This window comes from Chiloscyllium plagiosum, chromosome 1, assembly GCF_004010195.1.
Source record: "Chiloscyllium plagiosum isolate BGI_BamShark_2017 chromosome 1, ASM401019v2, whole genome shotgun sequence".
Lineage (NCBI taxonomy): Eukaryota > Metazoa > Chordata > Chondrichthyes > Orectolobiformes > Hemiscylliidae > Chiloscyllium > Chiloscyllium plagiosum.
The window spans coordinates 85,668,413-85,693,290 of NC_057710.1; the positions used below are offsets into that span (position 1 = coordinate 85,668,413).

A 24,878-nucleotide genomic window follows, 5' to 3' on the forward strand; every position below is an offset into this window, starting at 1 on the left:
ACATGCTAACTTCCTGTGGAGAATACCAGCTCCAAATCCACGGGTGCATGATAAAAACTAACTGTAGAAAGGAGGACAAAGGAAATAAAGTGGTAGCATCAAGTTTTGCCTCTTCCAGTGGGATTTTACAACATGTCTAAACAAGTTGATTAAAAAATATTTACAACTGTTATTATAATTACATACCAACCCAATTTCATCAGCCAGAATTAAAATCAGGCATTTAGTGTGGTTATCAAATACCCCTCATATTGTAATCTTGTAATGTCCAAGACCCACAAGAAAGAAACAGAACTTCCCTTTTTTTCCCAATAATAAAGCATCAAAATCATTTTCCTTAGCAATGCTGCACACCCTTTATCACACGTGGTCAATATATACACTAGCTATAATAAACAGATCACTCAATTATCTGCCACTTCAGAAATATTCGAGGAAATGTACCTCAAAAGCGTTTTGTCATAGTAATGGCTTACTTCTGGATAAATATCACAAACAAATAATAGAACTCGCACCTGAAGGTTTAAGTGTGCTATAAGTCGCTCATTACTTTTGTTTTTGGCTTCAAGAGAGATCACATCATGAGGACGGCCACCTTCCAGTGTCCGGTTCAAGCGTTCTATTTCCTCATCTCGTACTTCAATCTGCAAAAGAATGTTCATTGAGAAAAGGAGGAGTGTGATTAGGCTGAAAATAAGTATTTTATGTATTAAAGTATCTGTATCAAAGCATAATGATGGAGAGTCAATATTGTATTCTCTGGAAATGTTTATATTACTGGCATATACAAATGATAAAAATTCAAATGCATTGAAATTGACATGAACACACACACACACTGAATACAAATAATGTAAGTGAAAGACTCTGAAAAAGACACACGGCATTCTCATTTTTAACTCCCTTGGCAGCACACTACATTACACCAAGATAAATGAATAATGCTATGTAATGAAATAGAAAGCATGGAAAGTGTGTTGACTGCAACATTCCCACTAAGGTGAGTGCATGTCTGGCTGTGCTTTTGATTGAAAGAGACCACACAGTACAAGGTGACAGTACAGAGAAATGAGAGGGAACACTGTCACAATTCCTGGAATTTTCAACACTGGTGACAATAGTTGATTAAAAAATATTTATTGCATGACAATAGGATGCATTTACAAAGCTTAAATCAAAATTCTATCCATTTTCATGAAGTGATGTAAGTGTTACATAAATTAAAATGCATTCTGTTGAAAATCTGACCATAACCACTATTAAATCTCTGTCCTGTGTTGGCTCCTGGTTAAAATTTATTTTGATGCATCAATGAGAAGTCAAGTGAAGGCACATTTTCAGCCATTCTGTCCAGTCTGAACTTCCTTCCCAAAATGAAAACAGAGTTAGGAAATAAGTTGCCAATGAATTTATGAAGCAGATAGTATAAACTGCTCAAAAGACAATTATGCTTTTTAATGGAATATGCAAGAATGGAAGTAGGCGGACTGAACTGGGAAAGAAAGGCTGCTTATTTCAACAAATAAATTTTATTAGTTTCTTTAGAGCAAGTGAATATTCAATGCATCTTATGGGTATTTTAAAAAAAGCAACATATCCTCTATAAATTTAATACAATTAACACTGTAAAGATGAAATGAAAGGTAACAAGATTAAAAAGAAATTCATGTTTATATATATTGTATTATATTCCTCACATACTGAAACTTATACTGTAGTTAATCTAGGAAATAAGAACTTTACTAGGAATCCAGGTCCACTCAGCAGAAACCCATCCTCAGAGTTGTTGCAATACCTGGAGTTAAAAAAGAATTTAATCCAAGCCAAGACCTTTTCTTCTTGCTTTCAATTTAGTTTCATCCTGGCACCAACATATTGGAAGAACTAACTTCGGAACTGTTCTTTGAGGGAACCAAGGCAATGAGTTAAGTAGGAGAAAGTGAGGTCTGCAGACGCTGGAGATCAAAGCTGAAACTTTATTGCTGGAACAGCACAGCAGGTCAGGCCCAAGCCAAGACCTTTTCTTCTTGCTTTCAATTTAGTTTCATCCTGGCACCTATATATTGGAAGAACTAACTTCGGAACTGTTCTTTGAGGGAACCAAGGCAATGAGTTAAGTAACCAGCTTGTTCTTTAGATAGCTCTCCAATAATAAAAAAGCTAACAAATATGACTGGCCCATAGCTCTTAGGATTTGCCACCGTAGCACCCACAACATCAAGTGTTTATGTCGTTGTGAGTTCCTTCCAAACACAGACTCTACCATTTAGAAGGACAAAGGCAGGTGAGTGTAAATATGATCAGCTGCAAGTTCCGCTTCAAGCCACATATCATCCTAACTTGGAACTATATCATATTCCATCACACTGCTGGATCAAAATCCTAGTATATCCTTTTCTAAAAGCATTGTATGTGTGAGGATATGCCAAAGACTACATAGGTTGAAGAATGGAGCTGATTATCGTACTCTCCAAGGGAATCAGAGTTGATTAATAAATCTGGCCAAACCAGCAAGCCTACCTTCCAAAAACAAACAACATGTGAAAACTCCATTAGCATCACCAAAGCCCCCACCACTAACATCCTGGGAAGGCACAATTAATTGAGATAATTTGAGGTTTTATAAAAGAAAGTGACATCTCAGCTCAGACAAAGCATTAAAGGTATGAGGTTAGAGTCTGTCTTTATCCTAGTCTTGAGTCAGACTGGTTCTATGTCCAAAGTAGGAATTAATAAAATTATTACATGGATTTACTGCCTGCAGATTATGCACTTTGAGTAAAATAGAATGTATCTGCAAATGCAAATTCACCCCATTGACTTATATCTGTGTGTGTCTATGAGAGTGTTCACAAATGTGCATGTGATGCGCACACACTCACTCACTCTCTCTCATGGACGCACACACCTATGAGGGAGTCTCCACTTCCTCCCTAGCACTCTGCTCTAAAGATAAAAGCACACTGCCATTCCTTTGGCCTTTAACCCAGTATAAAGAAAAGGTCTTGGCTTGGATTAAATTCTTTTTTAACTCCAGGTATTGCAACAACTCTGAGGATGGGTTTCTGCTGAGTGGACCTGGATTCCTAGTAAAGTTCTTATTTCCTAGATTAACTACAGTATAAGTTTCAGTATGTGAGGAATATAATACAATATATATAAACATGAATTTCTTTTTAATCTTGTTACCTTTCATTTCATCTTTACAGTGTTAATTGTATTAAATTTATACAAACCTCCTCCCTACCTTTTATCTTCTCCTGCTGAACACTCTCTGCTCATTCCTGAAGAAGGGCATGTGCCCGAAACGTCGAATCTTCTGTTCCCTAGATGCTGCCTGACCTGCTGTGCTGTTCCAGCAATGAGTTAAGTAACCAGCTTGTTCTTTAGATAGCTCTCCAATAATAAAAAAGCTAACAAATATGACTGGCCCACAGCTCTTAGGATTTGCCACCGTAGCACCCACAACATCAAGTGTTTATGTCGTTGTGAGTTCCTTCCAAACACAGACTTGACCATTTAGAAGGACAAAGGCAGGTGAGTGTAAATATGATCAGCTGCAAGTTCCGCTTCAAGCCACATATCATCCTAACTTGGAACTATATCATATTCCATCACACTGCTGGATCAAAATCCTAGTATATCCTTTTCTAAAAGCATTGTATGTGTGAGGATATGCCAAAGACTACATAGGTTGAAGAATGGAGCTGATTATCGTACTCTCCAAGGGAATCAGAGTTGATTAATAAATCTGGCCAAACCAGCAAGCCTACCTTCCAAAAACAAACAACATGTGAAAACTCCATTAGCATCACCAAAGCCCCCACCACTAACATCCTGGGAAGGCACAATTAATTGAGATAATTTGAGGTTTTATAAAAGAAAGTGACATCTCAGCTCAGACAAAGCATTAAAGGTATGAGGTTAGAGTCTGTCTTTATCCTAGTCTTGAGTCAGACTGGTTCTATGTCCAAAGTAGGAATTAATAAAATTATTACATGGATTTACTGCCTGCAGATTATGCACTTTGAGTAAAATAGAATGTATCTGCAAATGCAAATTCACCCCATTGACTTATATCTGTGTGTGTCTATGAGAGTGTTCACAAATGTGCATGTGATGCGCACACACTCACTCACTCTCTCTCATGGACGCACACACCTATGAGGGAGTCTCCACTTCCTCCCTAGCACTCTGCTCTAAAGATAAAAGCACACTGCCATTCCTTTGGCCTTTAACCCAGTATAAGCTGATTGTGTTAACTTAGTTAATTCAGGATCTGCTTTTTATGTTGTAGTTAGGGACGTCATACCAAACACTCCACCAGGCATACTTTTTCACCATTCAGGAAAGTTTCAGTTATTTTTTCACTTGGTATGGTTTTACATCAACCCTTATTGATGGGTTTTGGTTAACCATTTGCCCTAGTTATCACATATGAAGGCAAGACACCAGTGACCTGTCCCTGCAATTTCTGTTTCTTGTACTTTCTTTGGGCATTGATGAAGATGCTATCTGTAGTCCTGCCATATCAGTACCAAGAAGTAAATCTACTCCCTCAACAGGTAATGTTTTTCCTAATCCAACAACTCTCTCTCCTTATAAAGGAAAATCACATTCCAGTTGTACTTCATATCAGGGAACCGGAGCTCCCATCAAACTCTCTGGAGGGAAAATTAATTCTTTCTCCAGTAAAAGTGACGTGTTGCTCCTGTGTCTCTTAGTATGGTTAAGTGTTTAGTTACCTCACCTGAAGAAAAGGAATCATCCTCCCTTTTGGCAAAAATCCTGCATGCCTCTCATCTACGTGACAATTTCCTTACTAGGAACCGAATTCAGCTCCAGCCTTTTTGTTATAGTTAACGCTACAACCTAGTCCACGGTAGTACCTTTTTGTGATCTTTCGCCAACCCATTTTTACTAATGCTTATGAGCCCTATGGGTCTACCTTGCAACTTTGATCATTCCAAATGCACATGGCCTGACATTTAACCTCCACTCTGTGATTTTATTTTTAATCCAAGGAGTAGTTCGTGGTGTGCTCCCCAGTGTCCATTCCCTACCCTGGTTTCCTGCCTCTCTTTCACTCTCCCACGTTTTTATTTTGCTCAAATCCCTGGGAGTGAAAGAAAAAAGGTTTATGCATCAATTCATAATCATGAGCCATTACAGCTACTGTACAATTCTTTCATGAGTTCTGATTATAGAAGGTAAGGAAGTTTTAAATTCTTCTAAAGAATAATTTCTCTGAGGGCATTATAAATATGATCAGTCTTTGATGTTCTTATCCACCTATCAAAATTATTGTGTTTAACGCTTTTAAACTCAATATAAGTTTGTCCATCTGTTTCTATAAGCTTTCAGGACCATCTCAAATGCATTTAGAATATCACTTCTCACCTCATCATAATCCCTAGATCATTCCTTTGTGCTTTACCAGTTAAATTACTTTGCATGGGCACATCCCACCTGCTTTTGGCCACCTCATTTGTGTTGCTATCTTCTCAAGTGATGGGAAAAAAAGCTTCCACATCCTTGTCTTCAAACTTTGGCAAAACTTGCTCAATCTTAAACGTCTCCTGACTGAATATAATGGCTTGTAATTAGAAACGTCCTCTTCTCTGTTTTTCCAAACCTTTGGGTTAGATTGAAGATGCATCATATTTAACTTAAATTCTTGTGTTCTCTCTCTCTCTCCTCCCTTTCTTTCTCTTTTCTTTCTCTTTCTCTCTTTGGAATTCCAGTTTCAATTATCTCATTTCCATCTGCCTGAACTGCAACTCAAGTTTCACTGATGCATCTGATATACTATCTGCCCCACCTCTCTATTGCCGCTAAACCCAACTATTTCACTTATTAAGTCTAAACTCCCTGCCTTCTTACCTTGCTCTGGTAACTTTATATCCAGTCTGCTGACTAACTCTGCTAGTTTAGCTTTAGTTGTACCCTGCAACCAGACCAGGGAAACTTCTGACACATTCAGAACTATTTCCAGTGCCATTTGAAAAGTAATCACCCACTTTAAATACCAAAATGCAAAATTCCAGACCAACACTGTCTGCGTTTCAAAATCCAGGAATCCAGCCCCTGGTCATGTTATAACACGGAGACAGTCTGTTGAACTAGATCAGCATTTCTGTATTCACAACATAGTAAAATTAAACGACTGACTCCCAAATAGTCATTCCAATGGTTCCTAACCAAACTTTTAAATGATACTTTGTGAATAATTAATTTTTACACACCAACTTTCTCCATTAAATAAACAATTTACCTACTTTAAGATCTACAATAATTTTAGCAAACTGATTAATGTCTGTCCTTTAAACCTAAAACATGTTTTCAGCTTCCCATTCACACAAGAGACAGATAATAAATAAAAGAAAATAACACAAATGGCCAGATTACTTAAGTGGCGTTCCTAATGCATTGTTTCACAGGTGTAAACGTATGGACTTTCCGGAAACATTGATCAGGATCACCTTCTCAGTTCACCCAGGCAAAGGAACAATATTTCTAACTCAGTTTTCTACTGTGTGGACTTTTGGAAGTTGATGTATCAAATTAGGCAGGGAGCTTTCAAATTTTGATAGTCTTAGCAGCAGGCCAGAATCATTTCTCAGAAAACATAGTTCCACCCTGATACACTCATCAACTCTTCCCGAGGCTTCAATAATTATTCAACACCGGCCATATGCTTGAACACAGGGTCTCTTCCAGATTTGCTGGAAGCTCACATACTGATCTCATTAATAGCCAACTTCTGCTATCTGTTTAAACACAATGCTCTTCCCAGCTTTGCTGTGATGGTTGGAAGCCTTTAGGAAAGGATCAGCCTACAATTAACCCTTAAGCTTAACTCACAAACATCAAAGCTTACTTTTACCTCAAGCTGTCATAAAACTCACCAATCTTTTTCAGTTTGCAAATTAAAACTGATTACAGAATAAAATAAAAAATAATGAAAAATCAACAAGGATTCTAACATGGTGAGCTCTGACTTTATCAACTCCTCATTTTCCTGTTAGTCTTTTGACCAATCATAATGTAGTAAAACTGTAAATGTTTTTAATCTATATTAATATTGCTATTGCCAGTTAAACTTACACCCCTTAGTTCACCATTTTTACTTTTGCAACTGCACTGATGACTTACTCCTGATTATTCCCAATTTAATTCTGGAATTCCTTCATGGCTTAATGGTATTATCGCTAGATTATTAATCCAGAAACTCAACTAATGTTCTGGAGTCTCGGGTTCAAATCCGGCCATGACAAATGGTGGAATTTGAACTCAATTAAAAAAAACTGGAATTTATTGATGACCATGAAATTATTGTTGATTGTCAGAAGAAACGATCTGGTTCACTAATGGCCTTCAAAGAAGGAAATGTGCCAGCTCATGTGGTCTGGTCTATACACTACTTCGCACCCACAGCAATATGATTGACTCTCAATTGCCCTCTGAAATGGCCAAGTAAGCCATTCAGTTGTATCAATCGCTATGAAGTCTCAAAGAAATGAAACCGGACGGATTACCTGTCATCAACCCAGGCACTGGAAAATACAACAGCAGCAGCAGCCTTATCGATCTTGCAAAGTCCTTCTCACTAACGTATGGGGGATAATGCCAAAATTGGGAGAGCTGACTCACAGACAAGTCAAGCAACAGCCTGACATAGTTATACTCACAGAATCATACCTTAGACATTGTCCCAAATACAACCACTACCATCCCTGGATATGTCTTGTCCCACCAACAGAACAGATCTGGCAGAGGTGGCGGCAAAGTGGTACACTGTTGGAAGCAAGTTGCCCTGGAAGTCCTCAACATTGACTCCGGACCCCACGAGGTCTCCTGGCTTCAGGTTAAACATGGGCAAGAAAACCTCCTGTTGATTACCATGTACTGTCCTCCCTCCGCTGATAAATCAGTCTTCGTTCATGTTGAAGAACAATTGGAGGAAGCACCGAAGACAGCAAGGGCACAAAATGTATACTGTGTGGGGGATTTCAATGTTTATGGCTTGGCAGCAGCACTACTGATCAAGCTGGTCGATTCCTAAAGGACATTGCTGCTAGACTGGGTCTGCAGCAGGTGGTGAGGGAATCAACAAGAGGAAAAACATATTTGACGTCATCCTTACCCATCTATCAGCTGTAGATGAATCTGTCAATGACAGTATCGGTAAGAGCGACCACCTCACGATTCTTGTGGAGATGAAGTCCGCCTTCACAATGAGAAGAACCTCCATCGTGTTATGTAGCACTATCATCACGCTAAATGGGACAGACTTCGAACAGATCTAGCAACTCAAAACTGGGCATCCAAGACTGAGGTGCTGTGGGCCATCAGCAGCAGCGGAATTGTATTCCAGCACAATCTGCAAAGTCTTGGCCTAGCATATACCCCACCCAACCATTACCATTAAGCGAGAGGATCAACTCTGGTTCAATGGAGAGTGCATGAAGGCATGCTAGGAGCAGCACCAAGCATACCTGAAGATGAGGCATCAACCTAGTAAAGCCACCAAACAGGACTATTTGCATGCCGAGCAACATAAGCAGCAAGTGATAGACAAATTAAGCGATCCCACAACTAACAGATCAGGTCAAAGCTCTGCAGTCCTGCCACATCCAGTCATGACTGGTGGTGGACGATTAAATAACATACTGAAGGAGGATGTTCCACAAATATCCACAAATGATGGAAGAGCCCAGCCCATCAGTGCAAAAGATAAGGCTGAAGCTTTCTCAGCAATTTTCAATCGGAGGTGTCGAGTGGATGATCCAATTCGGCCTCCTTCAATGATCCAGCATTCCAGCTGATTCAATTCACTCCATGTGATACCAGGAAATGGTGGAGACATTGGATACTGCAAAGACCACAGCCCTGACAACATTTGGAGGGCGGCACGGTGGCAGGAGGGCGGCATGGTGGCACAGTGGTTAGCACTGCTGCCTCACAGCGCCAGAGACCCGGGTTCAATTCCCGACTCAGGCGACTGACTGTGTGGAGTTTGCACATTCTCCCCGTGTCTGCGTGGGTTTCCTCCGGGTGCTCCGGTTTCCTCCCACAGTTCAAAGATGTGCGGGTCAGGTGAATTGGGCATGCTAAATTGCCCATAGAGTTAGGTTAAAAGGGGCAAATGTAGGGGTATGGGTGGGTTGCGCTTCGGTGGGTCGGTGTGGACTTGTTGGGCCGAAGGGCCTGTTTCCACACTGTAAGTAATCTAATCTAATCTAATTTTTAAAAAAAATTCCAGCAATAGTACTGAAGGCTTGCCACTCCCCTAACCAAGCTGATCCAGTACAGTTACAACACTGGTGTCTACCCGACAATGTGGAAAATTGCCCAGGTATGGGTCTTGTACATTAAAAGCGAGTCAAATTCAACCTGGCCAATTACCACTCCATCAGTCTACCCTCGATTATCAGTAAAGTGATGGAAGGTATCATCAACAGAGCTATGAGTGATGTCCAGTTTGGGTTCCGTCAGGGTCACTCAGCCCCTGACCTCATTACAGCCTTGGTCTAAACATGGACAAAAGAGCTGAATTTCAGAGGTGAGGTGAGAGTGACAGCTTTGACATCAAGGCTGCATTTGACTAAGTGTCGCATCAAGGAGCCCTAGCAAAACTGCAATCAATGGGTATCGGGGGCAAACTCTCCAGCAGTTGGAGTCAGACCTGACACATAGGAAGTTTGTATTGTTTGTTGGAGTCATCTCAGCTCCAGGACACCTCTGCAGGAGTTCCTCAGGGTAGTGTCCTCGGCCCAACCACCTTCAGCTGCTTCATCAACAACCTTCCCTCTATCATAAGTGGGAATGTTTGCCGATGACTGCACAACGTTCAATACAATTCACGATTCCTCAGATACTGAAGCAGTTGATGTTCGAATGCAACAAGATCTAGACAACATCAAGGCTTGGGCTAACAACTAGCAAGTAACATTCACACCACACAAATGCCAGGCTGTGACCATCACCAATAAGAAACAATCTAATCGCGGGCCCATTGACATTCAGTAGTGTTGTCGTCTTGGAATCCCCCAAAATCAACATCGTTGAGGTTCCTATTTGACCAGAAACTCAACTGGACTCGCCACATAAACACAACAGCTACAAGAGCAGGTCAGAGACTCGGCATACTGCAGCGAGTAACTCACCTCCTGACTCCCCAAAGCCTGTCAACCATCTACAAGTCACAAGTTAGAAGTTGTGATAGAATACTCCCATTTACCTGGATGAGTGCAGTTCCAACAATGCTCAGGAAGCTTGACATCATCCAGGAGAAAGCAGCCCGATTGATTGGCACTACATACACAAGCATACACTCCGTCCACTTCAGATACTACCTACAAGATGCACTGCAAAAATTCAAAGATCCTCAGACAGCACCTTCCAAACCCATGATCACTTCCATCTAGAAGCTCAAGGATAGCATATATATAGAAACACCACCATTTTCAGGTTCCCCTCCAAGTCAGTCGCCATTCTCACTTAGAAATATATTGCTTTTCTTTCACTGTCCTTGGGTCAAAATCCTGAATTCTCTCCGAGGAATTATGGGTCAACCCACAGCAGGTGGACTGCAGTGGTTCAAGAAAGCAGCTCACCACACCTTCTCAAGGGCGAGTACGGATTGGCAATTAGTGCTGGCCAGCCAGGGACACCCACATCCCACAAATGAGTAAAGAATCATTTCAGCAAAGCTACAATTTATGCATCCCATGTACTTACAGAATTTTGACATTAACCCCTACAATGTCAGAGGAAAGTTCCGTATTTAAGCGACTCTAAGGATTTGGTATCCCATTAGTGGCAGGGAAGGTATGGACAAAACACCTGGATGCCAACTTCCACACACTGACATTTCCAGCACTACCCTCTACATATCTTGCAGGTTACTCATTCTTCTCTCTGCTGGGATCACCTCACATTATCATCTGAACATAGACTCACCCTCACCTTTTTGACATCTTGCACCCAACGTTTGCAGTCACCCTCCTGAAATTTTCTCAGTTTATCCTCTTCACACATTCTACTTGTGGCTCTGGTTTCTCTCCTTGTAGGGGAAAAGAGTGCCAAATTCTGGGGAGCAGCAGAGGATCGACAGTGGATTGCAGTCATATTAAAGATTGACCAGTACGGAGGAATAGGCACCACACATTAAGCAGGGTTGATCAGGTCACAGGCATTGGAGATGGAGAGAGGACGGTCTCCCATATACCTGGTGACAGCGTTAGGTATCACACTGCCACTTGGCACATAACAATTATTCAGGTTGAACTGATGTCACAATTAACTGAGATGACATGGTGTACACAATGTAGAGTTTGAGTCCTTTCCCCATATCAATAATAACTCAGGTCTTTTATCTCCTGTAAGATGAAAGAGGAACTGGGATGGAAGGAGATTCAGAATTCCTCAAAAGAAGGAAAGCACTCTGCAGATGTATTGTCATATGAATCTTTTGTACCCACAACGAGCAGAGATGCTCATCTCAATGGATACTTCTACAGAAATAGTTGGATTGTCACATGCTGAAACATACAAATAAGCAGGATCACAGCTGAAGACAGAATTCTCAGAGGATGCAGGTGACACCAAGCAATGGTCAGTTAGACCTTTACACCCAGACAAACAAGAACATTTGATCCACAGAAACACCACCACTTTTAATTTGCCCTGCAAATCACACACCAAGGCACTTGAAACTATGTCACTGTTTCTTCAGCATTGCTGGGGTACCCTGGAATCCCTTCTTAACAGTATTGTGGGTACACACAGGCCACATGGACTTCAACAGTTCAAGGAAGCGGCTCACCATCAATTTCTCAAGGACAATTAGGGATGGGTAACAAAGATTGATTTTTCCCATGCCCAGATCCCAGATGAATGTATTTAAAAAAAAAGACACTAAGCTTTGAGAGTCATCCATAAAAGGGAGATTTGTGCATCCTGCAGTAGTGCCAAGACTTCTGCCTCAGTTCACCTCTATGTGAAGAGGCGCCATCTGCATGTGGTATCAATAGTGGCAGGCAGTATACCCAGATCAATGGCCTACTTCGTCTGTGTCCTCCAGGCTAGCAGAGAAGTACAGGTGGGCAAAGACAAGAAAGATGGAGGAGGAGCATACCTCTTCAGTTTCCTGTTCTCATCTCTTGTTTACCCACACACAACATAATTGTCCATGCCATTCATCCCAGACAAAGCCCTGCTGCTTTCTGCCTAATGACTGAGCCTGCATGAAGGTGGGTGTGGCAGAATTTGATGGAGCCCTCATACATTCCAGAATTTAGATGACAGTTGCTAGAGGTATGTCATCTGTCAGAGTAAGTAAACAAGCAACCTGTAACTAATACAGCTGAAGCTGTGGGGTTGCGCCAAACAGGAGTCCTACTAATGAATGAGAAAGTTATAATAGTTGTGTGTGGAAATCCACTTGGACAGGGAGCTGGGTGCAACAATGCTCATATTTATGCTTCTTTATTTGATTATAGGTTTTTCTTAATTTGAACTGCTCATTCTCTTGCCTCTTACTATGTTCCATATTTATCAAAATTCCACTTGAACAGTCACCTTCAGGTGATGGCAAGATCAGATTGGACGACAAGGGTTTTGGATTTTTGACTTGGAAATGATAGGGAACCATTCCAAATAAACTCAAGTATTCAGGATAGCTGGACTATGCACTTATGACGTTGTTCCAACCATCAGATTACTGATGAAGGGCTTACGTCCGAAACATCAATTCTCCTGCTTGGATGCTGGTTTACCTGCAGTGCTTTTCCAGCAACACACTCTTTACTCTGATCTCCAGCATCTGCAGTCCTCCCTTTCTCCTGACCATCTCTGGCAGTCAGGTGAGTGGCTTGCAGCCTACTTGGCTACATCAGGGTCCTCTTGCTCTTGTTGAGGATGCCAACTGGCCTCCACCATCCTCTTTCTGCAGCAGACCAAAACCTTCTGGAGATCCTTGTTGGGGATACTAAATGTACCCTAGATTTGTCCAGGCATATGAGTTACATTGTTAGCAATCTGAAGCTTTGCTCAATTATTGGTCATGTGACTCCTTTTAGACCTCTTTTCTTTATCAGCAGTAGAATTCCTTACAGGAATCATTAGCCATGTCAGCAGATGAATGTCTGTCACTCTCATCTCCCCTCTGAAATTCAGCTCATTTATCTATGTTTGAGCCAAGGCTTTAATGAGGTGAGAAGCCCTGTAGAACCCAAACTGGACATCAGTGAGCAGGTTATTGCTGAGCAAGTGCTGCTTGATAGGAGTATTGACGTTCCACCACTTCATTTTAGATAAAGTAGTCAGGCACGTGGTTGAAGTATCAGTGGAGATTCATTTTGCAGACAGTGATTGTAACTCCATTAGATTCAAGATTGTTATGGGAATGACAAGGATGGGCCTGAAATCAAAGGTCTAAACAGGGGATTTTAATAAGATGAGATATGATTTGGCTAGAGTATGCTGGGAACATATACTTTTAGGTAAATCAGTGTCAGAGTACTGGGACACAATCAAGAAGGAAATAGGGAGAGTACAGAGCCAACATGTTCCAATGAAGGTAAAGGATGGGATCAACAAATACAGTGAACCTTGCATATTGAGGGATATACAGGATTGGATAAAGAGGAAAAGGAAGGCCTGTAACTGATACAGCGGGCTCAGAACAGAGGCCCTCGAGGAGTTTGGAATGTGCAAGGAGGAATTTAAAACTAAATTTGGAGAGGGAAAAGGGGGCACTAAATGATAATGGCAGGTAAAATAAAGGAAAATGGTAAATTATTTTACTTGTACATTAAAGGATAAAACAAAAACTCAGGAAAGAGTAGAGCTCATTCAGGGCCACAGTAGTAATTTGTGTGTGGAGTCAGAGGATGTAGATAGGATTCTAAATAAATGTTTTGGCGAGAAAGACAATGTATAGGTAAAGAGGTCAGCCAAAAGGGCTATGATATAATTTTTAAAATGAGCATAGGCAGAAAGTAGATTCTGAGTGTTTGCAGGCTTAAAAGTAGATAAATCTCCTGGGCTGAATGAAATATATTTCAGGAATTTGAGTGAAGCAAGGTAGGAAATAGCAGGGTGGCAATTATTTTCAATTCTTCACTGGTCACAGGAAGGTACCAGAAGACTGGATGACAGCCAACGTCATACTATTATTCAACAAAGGTGCAAGGAAAAAAACCAGGAAACTACAGGCCAGTCTGTCTAATTTCAGTGACGAGGAAACTATTGGAAGTAATTCTGAATTAATATGCACTTGGAGAGGCAGAGATTAATCAAGAAGAGTCAAAATGATTTTGCAAAGGGGAGGTCATGACTGATGAACTTAATTAAGTCTCTTCTTCGGAAAATTCAGTCATGTAGATAAGGGCAAAGCACCTGATATAGTCCACTTGGACAACAGCAAGGATTTTGATAAGGTCCCATTTGGGACATTTATAGTGGAAGTAGAGAGTGAAGGCATGTTTTAGTGACTGGAAAGCTGTGACCAGTGGGATCCTTGTAGAGTAAAAAAAATAGACGCGGAGGCAAAGGCGGCGGAAGAATTGTTCGATGTCACGCCGCGTGTTGAACTCGTTAATCCAGGAGCGTAGGGGAATGAAGGTGAGGCCTCTGCTGAGGACTGATCTTTCATGCTCAGAGAGGGGTAGTTCTGGAGGGATGGTGAAAACATGGCAGAGCTGGGAGCTAGGACCTGGTGTGGGGCTGGAGCTGGGAGTGGGGGTGGTGGTGGGTGTGGGGGCGGGGACGGAGAAGGGCTTATGCCTGAAGAAGGGCTTATGCTTGAAACGTTGATTCTCCTGCTCCTTGGATGCTGCCTGACCTGCTGCATGTTTAATTATGCTGCGCTTTTCCAGCAACACATTTTCACAAGTGGGATCCCACAGGGAGCCCCAGCTATTTGTGGTATAATTTAATCATTTAGACTGAACGTGGGGGTGGGGGGTTGATCAGTAAGTTTGCACATGATACAAAAGGTGGTGCGTTGTTTTCCTTGGAGCAGAGAACACTGAGGAGTTGGAGGGTGGGGAACGTGATTGAGATGCATAAAACTAAGGGGTACCGGTAGGGTAGATGAGAAGAGACATTTTCCCTTGTGAAGGAATTAATGATCAGCGAGTGCAGATTTAAGGTCAGGGCCAGGAGATATAAAGGGCAAGTGAGGAAAACATTTTTCACCCAGCAGGTCATAGGAATCTTGAACTCACTGCCTGAAAGGGTGGTAAAGGCAGAAGCCTTTATTTAAGAAGTAATTAGATGAGTACTTGCAATGCTATGGCTGTGTATAAGGCTGTGGGCCAAGGGCTGGAAAATGAGATCGGGGTAGTCAGAAGCTTATTTTTGACAGGTACAGACTCAATGGGCCAAAGGGCTTTTTTCTGTGCTGTAGATCTCTAAGATTCTAACCATCAGTAATCGGTTATTTACTGAACAGAATAAGTTAACTACTATGTTGTTCTAGAAGACATTAAGTAAGTAATCCTTTGACTATAAAACATTTTGTGTTATCCTGGATCATGGACACTATCATATGAACGCAAGTCTTTTTCTTTATTTGACAATAAGTTCCATCTACATTATTTCGATGTGTAAAAAAACATCTCTAACATTCTGTTGAAAAGTGAATCAGCTGGTGATTATGGTTCACGTTTCAGATTTCCAGCATCTGTAGCATTTTGCTCTTATCATAATTAAACATCATGTGCAACGCAGTCACTTTTTTTTTCTAATAAAACATTTTTACATTTTTTTGAGTGATTTACAAGTATTTAAATAAATACTACCCAATTTCAAAAGTACTGGTCACAATATATGACTACTACAGAATTCCATTTTTGAACCATGTTCATAAACAAAATCAAATCCCTACATAATAAAAAAAATTAAAAACCAGATAATCATCTATTCGATTATTCAAAATGTTTTTGTGACATATTCAAAAACCTCATACATTTAAATCCAAATAATAAATATTCAAAATCTCTTGGAGAAATTGCTTGCTGCCAGATCTTGGCTTGCTTTCTTTACTAACTAGTTGGCTGTGTTTCTGAACTCAATTACGATTTCTTTATTATTACCAACAATCCTAATGCTTAGCCTGACCTGCTCCAGCACTGCCTGGTCTGTGCTGATAGCCATCCAGTGCCATAGACTCTTTTGAAGGGATAAGAATGCACTTTGAACCTGCCAAACCTGGATGGTTGGTAAGGGATACTCTCTGATTGGTGGTTCAAGGTTTCTCCTCAAGTGAGGTCCACCAATGTTGGAGCAGTTTTTTTTCCAATTTTCAGACTGGGGGAGGTTAAAAAAACATGTATCTAATGTGCTCAGTCTGTACAAGCAACATTAGTGGGCGGCACAGTGGTTAGCACTGCTGCCTCACAGCGCCAGAAACCCGGGTTCAATTCCCACCTCAGGCGACTGACTGTATGGAGTTTGCACATTCTCCCCGTGTCTGTGTGGGTTTCCTCTGGGTGCTCCGGTTTCCTCCCACAGTCCAAAGATGTGCAGGCAAGGTGAATTGGCCACGCTAAATTGCCCGTAGTGTTAGGTAAGGGGTAAATGTAGGGGTATGGGTGGGTTGCGCTTCGGTGGGCTGGTGTGGACTTGTTGGGCCAAAGAGCCTGTTTCCACACTGTAATGTAATGTAATCTAATCTAATCTAATTATGGTTGGGCTTTGATTGCTGAAAAATGGGGCTTGAGTGATGGCTCTAGAATGTGGAATACTTTGGCCACTTCTAGTATAGTGGATAATTTAACATATTTTGCCTTTTGACTTAGCTTCATACTATGAGGACACTTCATATAGAATACAATAAACACATAAAATATCTGAAGACTGAGACTTGAGAAGAATGACTTTGCAAATAATCAGTTTGACTGAAAAAAATCTAGATGCACACATGTGATTTTGAAAATGTTCCCATTAGCTTTAAATTTAAAAAAATGAAAAGTTTGTTTCCACATATAACCATCTCACCTGCCTCTGGAATTTTCTCATCCCACGATCTGATTTTTCCAGTTCAGACTTCAGCTCATCAACTGTAGCTTGCAGATCCAGTATTCTGGAAGAATGATCACAAAAAGTCATAAATAAAGTTACAATAAAAAATCCCAATCTCTCAGATGGACACGAATATAGAGTAGGAAGAATAAATTCATTTTAAAAAAATCAGCAATTCAAACAGGGCTTCTAGAACAAGGGAACATAATCTTACAATCAATTGCTGGTGAAACTTAGCACATCTGGTAGCAATTGTGGGAAGAAAGCAGAGTTAACGTTTCAAGTCTAGTGACTCTTCATCAGAATGGTTAGCAGCTAGGAAACTGGTATTTATGCTGAAGACGAAGTTGGGGGGAGGGGGGGAAGAGGGTTTGGAGAGCTCAGCGGGTAGGTGCAGATGGAGAGAAGAGAGAGACAGAGAGAGATATGAATTCTTGGTGAACAAGGAGATTATGGATAGCAGGACAGGACAGGAGAACAGCTGAATAAGTGATAGTTAGAGCTAAGAATAGGAGAGATTGGGTGACTGTGCTAAAAGCAACCCATGTCATAACTGGACCAGGTGTGGATAGATAAAAAAAAAGGAAGGATGGTATCAGACCCTAAGTTATTGATTTGCTATTGAATCCAACAGACTGCAGGGTCCCCAAGTGGGAAATGATATGGCTGGAATACTGCAGCAGACCTGCCTTTGAAATGTTGGTGTGGGCACACAGTGGTGTGGCAATTGAAAACTGGCACACTCCTCCTCCATTCCCAATACCTCTTCACACCCCCATGGCATTTTCCCATGCAATCGCATAAGGTGTAACACCTGCCCATTTACCTCCTCCCTCCTCACCATCCAAGACCACAGACACACCTTCCAGGTGAAGCGGTGATTTAACTGTACTTGTTTCAATTTGGTATACTGTATTCACTATTCACATTGTGGTCTCCTCGACACTGGGGCAATAAAACGCAGACTGGGTGATGTGCTTTGAACACCTTCATTCAGTCTGCAAAAATGACCCTAATCTTCCTGTTGCCTGCCACTTCAACACACTACCATGTTCCCACACCAACATCTCTATGGCAGGGCTGCTGCAATGTTCTAGCAAGCCTCAGTGAAAGTTCAAAGAACAATGTCTGATTTTCTGATTGGGAACCCCAGCTTCTAGGACTCAAACATCAACTCTGCTTTCTTCTCACAGATCCTGGCAGGCCTGCTAAGATTCACCAGCAATTTCCATTTTTGTTATAGATCTCCAGCATCTGCAGTTCTTTATTTCATCTTACAACTGATGCTGGGTCAGTTAGTAAAGTTTCCATTGAAAAGGTAGCTGAAATGAGAAATTCTCCTTCAGTATTGAAATTGTTATTGAAACACCCTTTGTCAACAACACGAAAATAATAATTTTTCAGCCCTCCTCCATTCCGAAGAAAAGGCTGTGGACTTGGAAAAATTGACTGCTTATCTCTCTCCATAAACATTAGCATGCCACCTATATTTCCCGAGCATTTTCCGTTTTCACAGATGAAAATGGTATCAGGCAAGGGTACAGACATAATGAATTAAAGGCATGCAGATTGATGTGAGGTATTGATCTAATTTGATCTCTTGAATGGAATAGGATGTGGGGTTGAATTGTCTAACCCCAATGTTAGAATTATTCTGAGGCCAATGTCTGAAATAAAGAATTAGGGTAACTGTACGACCATACGACAAATATTTGAAATCAAATCAAACTAAACTATCGAAACGTGAGCAAATGGGTATCTTGGCAGTTTTTTTAATTAACTTTAAAATATATGTTTGCATATTTATACATTGAGATTTTAATGTCAAAAAAACATAGAAAAAGCATTATACATAACATTAAAAAAAATTAACTTATAGAGTCATAGAGCACAAAAACAGACCTTTTGGGCCAACTCATCCATGCCAACCAGTTTTCTCAAACAAAACTAGTCCCATTTGCCTTCTTTTGGCCCATATCCCTCTAAACAATTTCCTATTCATGTACACATCCAAGTGTCTTTTAAATGTTGAAACTATACTGCATCTACTCCTTGACACCAAATTTGTTAAGATATTATAGGTTGTCACTTTCACCTCACCTCTAGACTTCAGTTGTGTCTAAATTTGAAACAAGGTTACTATGTAGTCTGGAGCCATGCGTGGGTTACTGGGGAGCACCTGATGCTTAATCGTACTGCTGATTGGTAATATTGCAAATACTGCGTAAATGAGTGTGTATATATATGCATGCTCTAATGGGCAATATTTATTGGGATATGAGGATCTTATGATGTAATGGTAGTATTCCTGCCACTGGATCAGAAGCCTGTTTTATGACACATCTCACTTAAGATGTGCCAGAACATGTCCAAATAATGGATTTTAAATAATTATAAGAACCAGCTTCCAAGGGCAGGAGGCCCATCTTTAGAAAGAAATGGTAGAAACAGAGGGTGATAGTTGAGGGGTGTTCTTGTGACTGGAAGTCCGTGTCCAGTGGGATCCTACAGGGATCAGTTTTGGGGCCTTTGCTGCTTGTGGTGTATATAGATGATTTAGACTTGAATGTAGGAGGACTGATGTTAGACGATACAAAAATTGGTGGGGTGGTAATTTGTGAGGAGGATAGCCTTAGATTACAGAAGGATAGATTGCCTGATGATTGGCAAATGGAATTCAATATGGATAAGTACAAAGTGATGCATTTGGGCAAGACAAACAAGACAAGGGAATACATGATCAACTCCCCCACCCCACGGAAAAAACTTTGTCTATTTATCCTATCCATGCCCTCATAATTTTGTAAACCTCTATAAAGTCACCCCTCAGCCTCCGACGCCCCAGGGAAAACAGCCCAGCCTGTTCAGACTCTCCCTATAGCTCAAATCCTCCAACCCTGGCAACATCCTTGTAAATCTTTTCTGTACCCTTTCAAGTTTCACAACATCTTTCCAATAGGAAGGACACCAGAATTGCATGCAATATTCCAACAGTGGCCTAACCAATGTCCTGTACAGCCGCAACATGACCTCCCAACTCCTGTACTTAATACTCTGACCATATAGATCATATCTGCCGCTCTGCCCTCATCAATCCTCTTTGTCCTGAACTAGAGGGCATAAGTTCAGGGTGAGAGGGGAAAAATATTGAAGAGACTTAAGGAGCAACCTTTTCAAGCAGAGGGTGGTACGTGTATGGAATGAGCTGCCAGAGGATGTGGTGGAGGCTGATACAATTGCAACATTTAAGAGGCATTTGGATGGGTATACGAATAGGAAGGGTTTGGAGGGATATGGGCCGGGTGCTGGCAGATGGGACTATATTGGGTTGGGACATCTGGTTGGCATGAACGCGTTGGACCAAAGGGTCTGTTTCCATGCTGTACATCTCTATGACTCTATCAGTTGCTACCTGAAGAAGCACAGAAGATCAGAGGGACCTTTGTATGCATGTCCACTAGCCCTTTAACATAACAGTACAGGTAGATAAAATGGTTCAGAAGCCATATAGGATATTTTCCTTTATTAGCTGAGGTATGAAGCTTAACAGCAAGGAGATTATGCTGAAACTGAACAAAACGTCTAGGGTATTGTCTTCGGTTCTACTTTCCACATTAAAGGAGGGATGTGATTGTAATGGAGAGAGCATGGAGAAGATTTACCAGAACATTGCCCAGACTAAAATGTTTTAATTATGAAGAGAGATTGAATAGATTAGCATTGTTTTCCTTGAAGCAGCGAAGACTGAGGGGTTACATAGTTGAGATATATAAAATTCAGGGGAGGCATAGATGGGGTAGATAGGAATACATATTTCCCCATGGTGGAAGGATCAATAACCAAGGGACATTCATTTCAGGTAAGGGCCAGGAGATTTATAGGGGATATGAGAAAAGATTTTCTTTTCACCTAGAAATTGTAGGCATCTGGAACTCACTGCTTGAAAAAGTGATAGAGGCAGAAACCGTCATAACATTTAAGTATTTCAATGGGAACTATGATGCTAAGACTTAAAATCAAGTGCTGGAAAATGGGATTGGAATAGGTAGATACTTGTTTTTGACTGGCACAGACTTGACAGCCTGAAGGGCTTTTTTCTATGCTGTAAATCTCTATGAATCTATCATTAATGAGTAGTCTGCACTTATGCTATACTGAACATGGTGAATAAATCAATGTGGAAGACAGGTTGGGACATCTGGTCGGCATGAACGGGTTGAACCAAAGGGTCTGTTTTCTTCCTTCACCAAACAGCTGTCTACTACACTACCACTGACTGCGTCCATTTTATTACTGATAAATTGAAGTTAGTTAGTCAGGCAGTAATTAGTCAGATTCTATCTACCCACTTTGCAGTCAGTGCCAGCCAATTAGGCATGTGCTGATAGGTATCTTCAACACTTTTTGACACTTGCATGATTCATTCTGGAGCACAGTTACACAAAATAAAAGTATCAGTGTCCCTTGTCATTGCTGTATTCGGTGCAAACAGATGTCTACTAATGGGATGTGGGGTGAAATTTAAGGATTAAATTGAAGGGAAGTACAAAAATTCAGAAAATAAATGAGAGAGCAGAGGTGCAGGGTAGTGAACGGACAAACAATAATCAAAGTGTGACAGACAGAGGTCGGAAATTAGAAACAGAGAAATGAATTATGATTAAAAAGTCAAAGCTTAAGGATCTTTATCAGAATTCATGCAGCATTTGCAACAAGATAGATGGGTTGATGGAACAAGTATAAATAAAATAACATGACTTGATGGCTACTATGGAGATGTGGTTATAGGGTGATCAAGACTGGAAAATCAATATTCAAGGGTATTTGTGTTCCAGAAGTTAGGTAAGAGAGAAAGGAAAGTGGGGTAGCTTTGATCATCAAGAAAGTTCTCAGTGTAACAGGTGCAGCAGGTCATGATGTGGAATCAGTTTGTGTAGAAATAAGGAATGGCAAGGGTTGGAAATCACTGGTGGGAATTGTCTATAGGCCCCTGAAACATTACTATACTGCAGGACAATATATAAATTTGGAAATAATGGGGCAGTGTAAGAAGGGCTCTACATTTGCCACAGATAATTTTAATCTGAACATTGTCTTGAAAAGTCAGATGAGTAGTGGTGACAGGGAAGACCAATTTCTAGAATGTATTGGGAACTGCTTTTTAGAACAGTATGTAACAGAACTTACTCAGGAACAGGTTATTTTAGATCTAGCCATGTGCAAAGTGCTAGGATTGACAAGAGATCTCGTAATTAGGGATCGACTAGGCAGGTAGCAATCAAAACATAGAAGAATTTCAATTTTAGTTTGAGGGAGATCAATTCAGGTCTCAATCGAATATTCTCAACTTCAATAAGGAAAATTACAGAGCCATGAAGGAACAATTGGGAAAATAGTCAAAGGGGAAAATCATTGGGTGAGCAGTGGCAAACTTTTAAACAGATTTCATAATGCTCAGTGAAAAAATTACATTCAAAAAGAAGAACTTGACCTGTAATTAACAGCAATCAGAAACAGTATCCAAGCAGAAACTAAGACTTACAAAGTGATGAAAAATAGTAAAATTATAAGGTCATGCACTTTAGTAGGAAGAATCAAAGGCAGACTATTTTTTAAATTCACTCATGGGATATAGGCGTCACTGGCTGGACAGCATTTACTGCTCATCCCTAGATGCCCTTGAGAAGTTGTTGATGAGGTGCTTTCTTGAAACACTGCAGTTCACATGCAGTAGGCCGACCTACAATGCTCTCAGGCATTGTGCTAGGTATGACTCCAACATTGGAGAGTCTTCCCCAACACCAACTGATTCTAGTTTTGCTTGGGCTCCTTGATACTACACTTGGTCGAATGCATCCTTGATGTCAAAATATATCACTCATCGCAACTCTGGAATTCAGCTTTTATTAATATTTGAACAAAGGCTATAATTAGGTCAGTAGCCAAATGGCCCTGGTGGATCCCAAACTGGGCATCACTGAGTAGGAGCATCTTGATAGCACCATTGATGACAATTTCAGTCAGTTTACAGATGCTTGAGAGTAGATTGGTAATTGGCTGGGTTGGATTTGTCCTGCCTTCTGTGTACAGGACATACCTGAGCAATTTTTCACATTGTCAAGTAGATGACAGTTTCGTAACTGTATGGAAACTGCTTGGTTAGGGGAATGGCAAGTTCTGACGCACAAGTCTTCAGTACTAATGCCAAGTGTTGTCAGGGCCCATAGCCTTTGCATTACCCAGTGCCTCCACCATTTGTTGACATCACATGAAGTGAATCCAATTCGCTGAAGACTGGTATCTGTGATGCTGGCAACCACTGGATGAGGCAGAGATGGATCATCCACGGTTGAAGATTGCTGCAAATATTTCAGCATTATCTTTTGCACTGATGTATTGCGCTCTTCTGTCAGTGACGATGCAGCTACTCCAGTGAGTTGTTTAATTGTCCACCATCATATACAATTGGATGCGGCAGGATTGCAGAGCTTAGATCTGATCTGTTGGTGGTGGAATCACTGTTTATTACTTGCTGTTTGACACACAATTAGTCCTATTTGGTCACTTCACTAGGTTAACATCTCATTTTTAGATTTCTCTGGGGTTGCTCCTGTCATGCATCTAGCACTTTCCATTTAATCAGGTCAATTCCTGTTGATGGCACTAGTAAAATGAGGATATGCCTTGCCATGAGGATGCAGACTGTGCGGGAGTGGAATACTGCTGCTACTGATAGCCCACAGTGCCTCACAGAGGCCCAATCTTGAGTTGTGAGATCTGATCAAAGTCTGTCCCATTTAGCATGGTGACAGTGCCACATAACAGAATGGAGGTTATTCTCAATGTGAAGGTGGATTTGTCTCCACAAGGGCTATGCGGTGGTCACTCTTACTGATACAATCATAGACAGACACATTTTCAGGCAGCAGATTGGCAAGGAGGGGGTCAAGCATGTTTTTCCCTTTGTTGGTTCCTCACTACCACTGTAGACCCAGCCAAACCACCTAAGATAGTGGACATTGAAATCCTCCATCCAAAATATATTTTGCAGCCTTGCCACCCTCAGTGCATTCTCAAAGTGCTCAACATTGTCATACTTATAGAATTATACCTTGCAGATAATGTCAGGCTGTTGCTTGACTAATCTGTGAATCAGCTTTATCAATTTTGGCACGAGCCCCCAGATGTTAGTGCAGTGAACTATGCAGGGCTGACAAATGTCTTTTCTGGTGCCGAGGTCTGGTTTCGTTGCTTTGTCTTTGCAGTGATTGATACAACTGAATGGCTTGCTAGGTCATTTCAGAGGGTAATTGAGAATCAACTACATTGTTGTGGGTCTAGGAATCATATGTAAGCTAGACCAGGTGAGGATGGCAGATTTCCTTCCCTGAAGGATGTTAGTGAGCCAGATGGGTTTTTCTGACAATTGACAACGGTTTCAAGGTCATCAGTAGATTCTTAATTGAATTCAAATTCCATCCACTGCCATGACAGGATTCAAACCTGGGTCCCCAGAAAATTAGATGAGTCTTTGGATTAATAGTCAAGTGATAATACCACTAGGTCATCATCTTCTATTATTTAAATAGAAAGAGACTTAAAAAAAAAAGTGCAACACAAAGCAATCTGTGTGTAACTGTACAGGAAACTCAAGGATCTAACATGCAGATGTGGAAAGTAAGAAGGTAAATGGAATTTTGGACTTAACTGCTAGGGAGAGGGGAGTTTAAAAACAGAAAAGTATAAGGTGTAGGTTTGCTCGCTGAGCTGTAGGTTTGATATCCAGACGTTTCATCACCTGGCTAGGTAACATCATCACTGGCGACCTCCAAGTGAAGCGAAGC

General features: G+C 40.9%; 1 protein-coding gene across 3 annotated transcripts in view; it reads right to left on the reverse strand.

Annotated features, from left to right (window-relative positions):
* The window catches only part of cep135 (centrosomal protein 135), a 135,068-nt gene that overhangs the window by 85,054 nt on the left and 25,136 nt on the right, over positions 1-24,878 (reverse strand). For all 3 annotated transcript variants that reach the window (XM_043690581.1, XM_043690562.1, XM_043690570.1), the window contains 2 exons: positions 17,011-17,095; positions 516-644 (listed from right to left, as the gene is read on the reverse strand). In XM_043690581.1, coding sequence (XP_043546516.1) covers positions 516-644; positions 17,011-17,095 — 214 coding nt within the window. The remainder of the gene's footprint in view (positions 1-515; positions 645-17,010; positions 17,096-24,878) is intronic.